General features: G+C 29.3%; 3 protein-coding genes across 3 annotated transcripts in view; 2 read left to right on the forward strand and 1 right to left on the reverse strand.

Annotated features, from left to right (window-relative positions):
* Nucleotides 1-9,226, forward strand: part of LOC119685681 (fatty-acid amide hydrolase 2) — a 28,872-nt gene that overhangs the window by 11,832 nt on the left and 7,814 nt on the right. The window lies entirely within an intron of this gene.
* Nucleotides 40-2,416, forward strand: LOC119685688 (venom carboxylesterase-6-like). Its single transcript, XM_038100045.1, has 7 exons — nt 40-170; nt 239-400; nt 472-661; nt 729-1,266; nt 1,549-1,718; nt 1,782-2,062; nt 2,198-2,416. The coding sequence occupies exons 2-7, from the start codon at nt 321-323 to the stop codon at nt 2,388-2,390; spliced, it is 1,452 nt and encodes a 483-aa protein (XP_037955973.1). The 5' UTR covers nt 40-170; nt 239-320; the 3' UTR covers nt 2,391-2,416.
* On the reverse strand, nt 2,960-5,054 carry LOC119685683 (DNA-directed RNA polymerase III subunit RPC3-like). The gene is made up of 8 exons (XM_038100040.1): nt 4,908-5,054; nt 4,719-4,846; nt 4,311-4,654; nt 4,087-4,241; nt 3,914-4,022; nt 3,504-3,853; nt 3,211-3,378; nt 2,960-3,146 (listed from the first exon to the last, which is right to left on the reverse strand). The coding sequence occupies exons 1-8, from the start codon at nt 5,052-5,054 to the stop codon at nt 2,976-2,978; spliced, it is 1,572 nt and encodes a 523-aa protein (XP_037955968.1). The 3' UTR covers nt 2,960-2,975.

Raw genomic sequence — 9,226 nt, forward strand, 5'->3', positions numbered from 1 at the left:
ATTAAATTAAAATGATTTATTTTATCTTCGTAGCAAGACACAAAAGTGGTGGTGAACACATTTCATGGAAAAATACGTGGACGATATCAGAAATATAGATCAGGTGAACGTGGCGGTTATTACAGCTTCAAAGGCATACGTTACGGTCAAGCACCAGTAGGTACAAGAAGGTGAGAAATGAAAACTTTAAGCACAATATTTAATAATATATCGTTGCTTGACTTTTCAATGTTTATAGATTTCGTGCTGCAGAACCTGAAAGACCTTGGCTTGGTATACGTGATGCGACACGTGAAGGACATAGCTGTCCGCACAAAAATATGATTTTGGATACTTTTAAGGGTGACGAAGACTGCTTGTTTCTTAATGTATTTACAAAAAGAGTGCCTAAAGGTGGAGAGTAAGTAACACCAAATTGTATGCTCTCTATATGGCATGGCATTGAAATATTGTTATATTGTATATTTCTAGTAATCCACAATTACCAGTAATGGTTTGGTTGCATGGCGGCGGTTATTCTTTTGGTTCCGGAAATACTTTTCTCTATGGTCCAGATTATTTAGTCTCAGAAGATATAGTACTGGTAACACTTAATTATAGATTAGGTCCATTAGGATTTTTAACTGCTGGTCCAGATGCACCTGGGAATCAAGGTTTAAAGGTTTGTTAATTTTTTCATTAAACTTTTTTTTTAATGTTTATTTCATTAAACATATTTCTATTATTAGGATCAAGTACTTGCCTTAAAATGGGTGCGTGATAATATTGCATCATTTGGTGGTAACCCTAATGAAGTGACTATTTTCGGTGAATCTGCTGGCGCTTCTTCCGTACAACTTTTGTTACTTTCACCACTAGGAAAAGGTTTATTTCATCGTGCTATATCACAAAGTGGTTCCGTACTTAATCCCTGGTCACTCACAGAAAGCTCAACAGAGCGTGCTTTTCGTTTGGCGGCAAATTTAGGTTATGTCGGCGCTAATGATACAATAGAGATTTTAGAGTTTTTACGTCGCGTTCCAGCTATGAAATTAGTCGAGGCAGCGCCCACCACATTGACGGAAGAGGATTTTCGAAATAATGTTGGTTTACCATTTGTGCCTATAGTTGAAGGTTACTGGAACAAACCAGGTGATAGGGGCATTTATTATGAAGATCCATTTATTACTGAACATCCATTGGATATGTATAGGGAGCAAAAATTCAATACTGAAGTGCCATATATAACCGGATATAATACACATGAAGCAATGTTGTTTATAAGACGTAAGTTAATTTATTGGCTTTGTACCATATATAATTCAATTTCTGCCTTAAATAGGTATTGATAACATAGAGTTAATATATATATTGGTTTTTTATATCGATACGAATAACATATTTCAGTCCAAAAGTGATCCAAAATTAAAAAATATTTTGGACACAACCAAAGGATATTATTATAGATGTTTTTAATTTATTAATTGATATATATATTTAAAAAAAAAATATATATATATATATAAATGGATTCTTGATTAAAAGCCATATATATTACTTTTTTCATAGGTTTGCGTAAGAATCCTCAATTATTACAAATTATTGAGAACGATTTCGCGCGTATGATACCGCGTGACCTCAATGTTACGGACGATATTGATTATGTAACCCGCGAAATACGTCAATTTTATTTGGGTTCTAAATCTGTTGGTATTGAATCAGTAGAAGAATTGATAGCGGTAAAATAAACTATTATTTTAACGTTTTAGTTAAGTTCACACTTATATGTTTATTTATTACAGTTACTGACCGATCTGATGTTCTTGCAAGGTATTCGGAAAACTGCACGGTTTCATGCCCGATATAGCAATGCACCGGTTTATATGTACCGTTTCTCATTCGATGGTGCATTAGGTTTATACAAGCGTATGTTAGGCATTTCAAGACCTGGAGTGTGTCATGGTGATGAAATGGGATATCTCTTCAAATTTGGTTTCTTCAACTTAAGTTTAGATCCCAGGTCAAAAGAAGTGTTAGTTAAAAATCGTATGGTGCGCATGTGGACAAATTTTGCGAAATTTGGGTAAATAATTATATAAATCATAGCATATATTATTATAACATATTATCATATATCATTAATATATATTTATATATAACGTATTCTTATATATTATTATATTATATTTAAAAAATTTTAATTACTTTCAATATTTAGTACGCCAACATTGGATGATAATGCGGATACCATGATTACAACAGCTTGGTCGCCAATTGACACAAAAGATATGATTGACAATCTTAACTATCTCGACATATCAACGGGAATGGATATGAAAAAAAATCCAGAAACAGAAAGACAGCTATTCTGGGATCAAATGTATCAACATTACAATGGTCTTATTATGTAATTTAAATAGTATAAAAACGGCTGAAAATTTATTTATATAATACATATAACATATATATGTTTTAAACATATATATTGAAAACTGCACATACGCACTCATACTAAAGATAAGTAATTTTTTTGTTTTTGTTTTTTGAAATCATTTTCAATGCCATTGTAAAATTTAATTTTTTTAGTTTTTTTCCTAAAGTTAAAATGTTTATAATGTAAAATTGTTAAGTTTTTTACATTAGTTTATTTAATTTTAGTTTAGGTCATAAATAATTGTTACTGTTTACAAACTATATAAGAAAGGCGTTTAGTCTTTTTTGTTATGCTATTATATAAATAGTTAATGTTATTAACTTAAAAATATTCATGTGTATATAGTCAAATTTTTACTCACTAAACATTCACAAATTCTTATAATATTTATGAAAATAAATATTTTATTTTATAAATAATAAAATTTTTATAATAAAGGAAACATTTTTATTTAATAAATTAAAATTTTTTTATTAAAAAAAAACATTTTTATTTAATAAAAAAAAAATTATTTTTAATAAAAAATATTTTATTTTAAGTCGACATTTTTTAAATAATTTAATTATTTTTTTTTCTCACTACTGCTACTTGGCGACTGCGTCGAATGATACAAATACATTTGTAACAAAAATATAGTCTCATCTAGTTCTAATTCAGCTTTAGATAAAGTCTTTATATGGTGTTTTACACTGTCGAGAATTTGTCTTTCTGGCGGTGTCAGCGTTTCCAAAATCTATAAACAATAATAATTGAGTCTGTATTATCTTTATAAAAGTAATAACAATTTAAACACATACCTCAGCTATATACTCCTCTGTTTCTCCACGGTCTTTCATTGTGCCAATAATGCTATCCAACTTCTGGGATTTGTCGATTAGTCGTTTATTTTCAGATTTTTCGTAATTGGAACGAGTTATGTTATTGTACAAAGCTTTGTAACATATATCCAAAAGCATCTTAGCAATCTACAAGATGACAAAAAAATTATATACATACTAAACACACATATTATATTATTATTTTATAGCATAATAATTTTGTTTTATTTTTGCAATAATTAATATAAATAAATAAAAGAAATGCCTTATACCTGCATGTGCTTCAATTGAAATAAGTAGAATGATTTAGCGGGTCCACTGCCACCACCACCAGCCTTCCGTATGGTTTTGATTTGTAAAAATTGTTCTTGAAACAAACTATACGATAACAGTTTAGCTTCTTTTGCTGGTATCATAGCTTCTTTTTGCAAATCTTCCTGCTCAATATGCTTTTTTATACGCACTACACGAAATATACGTGATGCTTTCGAACCGAAACGCTCTGTTATTATATGCTCTATGCAAACTAATGAAAGTTCCTCGAAAGCACATGACATATCTACCACATATTGTCCTCCGCCCATATTACCAACTCTACGTAGAAATCCTAGAGAATCGTCAGCTGTAATGCCCAAATTAAGATGAGTAAAAAAGATACAAAAGTATTCTATTATGCTTTTACCTATTAGTGTAACATAACTATCCAAATTTTTTATTAAGTCGAGGTTGTTAGATTTCTTTTCGACAGCTTGTTTGATTTCCACAAAAGTGAAGGGATTAGACATTGATTGCTAAATAGTAGGCATTTATTGAAAACTGTTTTTATTATTGATAAGCGTAATAAATTTGGCTTACTTTTTGCCAAGGATCTGTTCGTTCGTACATTTGTTTCAATATAAATTGAAAGCATTCGCCAGCACTAGTGCCCAACTTACGTTCCAAAGCTGCAACCATTACATTATCTCTAAAATCCTGATGAAAACGATTAAAGTTAATTCTCCAGTAAATGCCTACAAAAAGATTTAAAAAAAATACATTTGCTTTTTGTATTTAGAAAAGAAACTCTAATATTTATTTACCATAATCTTTAGCCTCTTGTGGTTTCACGCTACCAGCTTGAATTTTCGCTATAGAAATTAAATCAATAACTGGCGGATTATATAAATCATAAACTTCTACATGCAGTTGTGGCACAACATCCGCTGAGTTTGTGGGTTCTTTTAACATTGGCATTTTAATTAAGTAATTATCTTTTATCATAGTCAGTAGAACATCTCGATATGTTTCTATTTTGTCCTTATTGTCGGGTGCGGTGACACATTTAATTAAAATATTTGTTGCCGTCTCTGAGCCAGCGTGGAGTATCTCTTCCGCAATAGCAGCGCCTATGTTACCATATTTTGTATGTGCAAGATGCGCATAACTTAAATTATAAATGTTGAAATTTGCAATAAAAACGTATATATAATATATATTCGAATATTTACCGTGCATAACGCAAAATAAATAATATCTCCTGTCTCTTGAGTGAATATTCTGGCAGATGCGGGTACAAATTGCTGGCATTGAATGACGCAATGTTAAATTTTATTAGCACTGCTAAAGCATTAGACACCTTAAATGTAGTTAAATGATTTGAATTAAATAATAAATTAGTTTCGTTAAATAAAAAATACCTCTCTTCGTGTTAAATTTGTTGCTTTGATTATTTGAATAAGTGTGCGACTGACAGCCCCAAACAAACAATCCGCAACTTTTTGTACCACTTCTCCAAAGCATTGATTAATAATCAAAGAACACAAATTACTATAATCAATGGACATTTTTTCTCAGTAACAACAATAACTATATAAATTTCTGTTTTTAGAATAAATTTAGTCCAAGTGCGATTTTTAAAAATGTAAACAAAGTTTGACCGCACGTGTTAGTGCTGCCAGGTTGTTAAAGTGCAAACTGAGTAGTGATACCAGCTGCCAACACAGGGTACACTCATAAATAAATTCTTAAAGAAATAATACTCACAACTTCAAGTTTTTGTGTTTGTAATTGTCATTTATTGCAATAAAAAGGATTGCGTCATGTTCAGACAGTTCCTATTGCTCCAAATTTAGGAAATCATATGTTTTTTGTTTACAAATTGAATGTTAAAAATTACAGACTATTTGTAGCTGGGAAATTTTAAAAGTTGATTATTAGAACTCTAAAAGATGGCATTCAGTTGTTTTATAAGCTTTGATGGATAAAACAGTTACAGTTTTTTCGCTATATTCAAATTTAAAAAAATCAACTGTCATTGACATTTTTTTAAAAAAAATTTTTTGCTTAAAATTTTACTTACGCATAGTTGCATTTGAAATATCCCTTCATTTCAGCCTCCGTTTCAACGAAATTAAGGTCATTTTTCTTAATGTCGTTTTAACCTCAAAATTGAATTTTGGATAGAAAAAACAGTTTAATTTTGCTGAAACGAAGATGAGATAAAGATTTTTGCGAAATTAAGATGTGTGTGAACATAGTAACACATAACATTTATTTTAATAGGGGTATTCAGGCAACTGATTAGTTGCTTAGTAGTTGATTACAACAAAAATTTGCACACAAAAATGAAACTAAGCAGAGAATCAACTATTTCGGTGATTCTCAGATTAGTACAAATTTGATTAATAGTGCTGCCAGTCCCAAGTGTCGTAATAATAACTTAAAATGAACTTTTGTATAGAAATTCGTTAGCTATCTCTCTCAGCTGTTTGAATTGTGTGTAAACAATTTTCACTGTTAACGTATGCTTCGCTTTTGCTGTTGATGCGAGTGCTGCCAAGCAATTACACACAATAAACTAATCAGATTACGCATATTGGATCGTTCAAGCAACTGATTAACATCAAAATGCTAAATTTTTTTTATATGAAGTTTTTGAATCAACTAAGCAACTAATCAGTTGCCTGAATACCCCTAATATTAACTTGTGATAAACGCAATGTAATTGTATCTGTAAATAACAGAAATAAAGCTCTTTTGACAAAAAGTCTAAGGTAGATTATATTTAATAATGTCAACCTTTTGTATGAAAACGTCAGATGACACCTGTTACTCCCAGAGAAAGCGAAGACTGGAATTTCAACCGCTGAAACTTTGTCATCAGCTGAATTAAATTCTATTGGAATGGAAATCAAATTTCTTCTACGCAATTCCATTAACGAAGAACAAAACAAGCGTTTTGCAGGGAAAAGGATTAAAACTAGATTGGATATGGTAGATATGAAGTTGCAAAAATTGACGATTCCAGAAGATTAAAATCATTATTGTGAAATTATTTTTGATCGAATCTCGTTTTCAATATGTTGTGCAATTGAAATAACGTTTCCACTTCATTCACTTGTTATTTAAAGACCAATTGTTGATGACAATTTTTTTTACAGAAATTTAAAAAAATTTTTTTTAACCAACGTCAAAATTATTACATTATTATTATTATTAATAATGTCCTTATTTTTTTTTAATTTCGAGTTAATTGATGGAAATTAAGGGAAATAGTAAATTATGTCGGTATGGCAGCGAATGTTGGTATTTACCAGTATTTCGAGTGGGGTAAATTAGGTGTTAACATTGTGAAAATTTAATAAGATATTTAATAAATATGGTAAATTTAAAATCTTTTAATCAAAAATAATAAATAAGTGCAATAAATAAATAAATAAATATTTCGATAAGTGCAGTGCAAAAAACCCCTAGGAAATTTAAATTTCTTTACCTCAATTTATTCAAACTCGCACACACCCTTAAACTAATAATAAAGAAACTATTTTAGTAGTGGTGCAAAATAATCCATTACTTCATATTACTACATGAGCTGAATTTCGAATTTCCCGCTGGCATACTATTTTACGAGTATGGATTGTTACTTTATAAAGAATTTCAATGTCCTTGCTATAGTTTTCTATACCGCATGCTACACATACATATATTATTTTCTTATAGATATTATTTACTTTACTATGTAATTTTAATAAAGATGTAAGATATTGATAATAATTCGAAAAGTAATAAAGACATTAAGTCGAGGTCAAATGGGAACTTATTGATGCTCGAATATCAATTCCTATTATAATTAATTGTAAAGTACGTCAATAAAAAAATATTAACGGAAGTGGCAGATGTGTTTAAATTGATTACTATAATAAAAGATAATTGTTTTATATAAATTTTGATATACCTACGAATAAGCAATAGTTGAGAATATATTCACATATAAAAATTATATTAAACAAGCTTTAATAGTATAAGAACACGTGTATAATAATTACAATAAAATTACAATACAAAGAGATTGTAATCAGATAATTGTTATCAATATATAAATTATTTTTATGTACTATTTATGAATAAAAAATTACGTATATGTATATATAAATATATAAATCATTTTAGTTAGATATACATATGTATGTATATTGAGTGTTGTTAAATTATAGTGATTAAAAATCTATTTGAATAAAGTAATAAATAGATTAACAATTTGTACGAGTCTTACGGGGTTAAAATCACAATAGTTTTTCAGTTGATTTAACACGGTAATCGACACGATTTTCTCTATCTGCGTGATCTCGGTTTTCAAATATGACAAATAATTTGTAACCTCAAATGCGCAGAATATTAGTTTATTTAAATTTAAAATAAATTATTTAATTTATAACATGTAAAACGTATTCTAATAAATTTAATAATACTTAAAATGCTAAAATTAATTGCTGAGGAACTAAACTAAAATCCAACCACATCGTACCAGCGATAAATTTGAAATGAACTATGCAAGATTGAAAAGCCAAGCATAAAGTCAAATACCGCCAACGTGTCCAAATTTTATAATAAACTGGAAACTTATATTACAAATGCAAAAACTGAGAAAAAGATAGAGAGGCATTAAAAGCATACAATAATAAAAATGCTATACCAGCGGTTCGATCCAGCGGTGCTCAAACTTCTATATTTAACACGCTTGGATACAACTATTTTTTTTTTTTTGTAGTGGGTTCAACAGTAGATACATAATAAGATATCAGGGTTTAAAGTTGTACATTTCTATATTGATCAGCCAAATAAAAAGTAGTCACAAAATCTAGCTGGAACTATATTTTCTAGGATATACATTTTATTATATATAAAATGTTTGTATTGATCGCACAAGGTACGATTAACCATTAGTTATCTACTTCGTTGAAGATTGTTCAGTAAAAATTTGTTACTTTAACCATCAATACCTCAAGAATGCAGCCATATCGATTTATAGAGCCATATGGCTTGCAAAAGTAAAATTATAAAAAAGTTATTCATATTGGCCGATTTCACCAAAATCTGCCATTAATTCTTGGTACTTTGGAAATGGCAATCGTGTCCAAAAAAGGTATACACTTCATTACCGGAACTGTCGAAAAAGTTACTCATATTCGCCTATATTATTGAAATGTGCTATTAAATTCTAGCACTCCGGAAATGATAATCGAGTCTAAAAAGGTATACACTTTATAACGGGTAGCAGTCGAAAAAGTTATTTATTTTATTGAAATCTGTCATTATACCTTGGCAATTCGGAAATTGTGATCTTGGCCCTTTATAGCCGGAGCTTTACATGTTGCGGTTTCTTAAAAATAAATTACTTAATAATACATTCATTCTATAACTTATAGCTCTATAATATAACTTTTTTTGTGTTTATCATTTATATATTTACAATCTGTCCATAGGTAGAATATTGAAGAACATAAAACCGAGCATTAACGATGGTTCGCAGAATTTTGAATTGATAACTCCTGAAGAGTTTTAATGTTCAATATGCTTTAATATGACCTACCTTATTTTCCAAAGTGAATTGAAACTTTTGACCTAATAGTAATTGCATACACTTTTATTTAATATTAAGCTATTTTCGTTTAGCTTTTATATGGGTGTTCCAGGTAAGCCTTCGATCAAGGTGCATAACAAGATATTTCACAGATTT

This window comes from Teleopsis dalmanni, chromosome 2 (genome assembly GCF_002237135.1).
Source record: "Teleopsis dalmanni isolate 2A chromosome 2, ASM223713v2, whole genome shotgun sequence".
Taxonomy (NCBI): Eukaryota; Metazoa; Arthropoda; class Insecta; order Diptera; family Diopsidae; genus Teleopsis; species Teleopsis dalmanni.

Excerpts from the sequence above, each read along its gene's own strand:
- LOC119685683 (XM_038100040.1), bottom strand. The coding sequence starts at position 5,054 with ATGTCCATTGATTATAGTAATTTGTGTTCTTTGATTATTAATCAATGC. Across the intron at positions 4,655-4,718 it reads TTTATTTTGCGTTATGCACG|TTATGCGCATCTTGCACATA; the intron begins GTAAATATTCGA and ends TTATAATTTAAG. Across the intron at positions 3,379-3,503 it reads TTCAATTGAAGCACATGCAG|ATTGCTAAGATGCTTTTGGA; the intron begins GTATAAGGCATT and ends GTCATCTTGTAG.
- LOC119685688 (XM_038100045.1), top strand. The coding sequence starts at position 321 with ATGATTTTGGATACTTTTAAGGGTGACGAAGACTGCTTGTTTCTTAAT. Across the intron at positions 1,719-1,781 it reads CAGTAGAAGAATTGATAGCG|TTACTGACCGATCTGATGTT; the intron begins GTAAAATAAACT and ends TATTTATTACAG. Across the intron at positions 2,063-2,197 it reads ACAAATTTTGCGAAATTTGG|TACGCCAACATTGGATGATA; the intron begins GTAAATAATTAT and ends TTCAATATTTAG.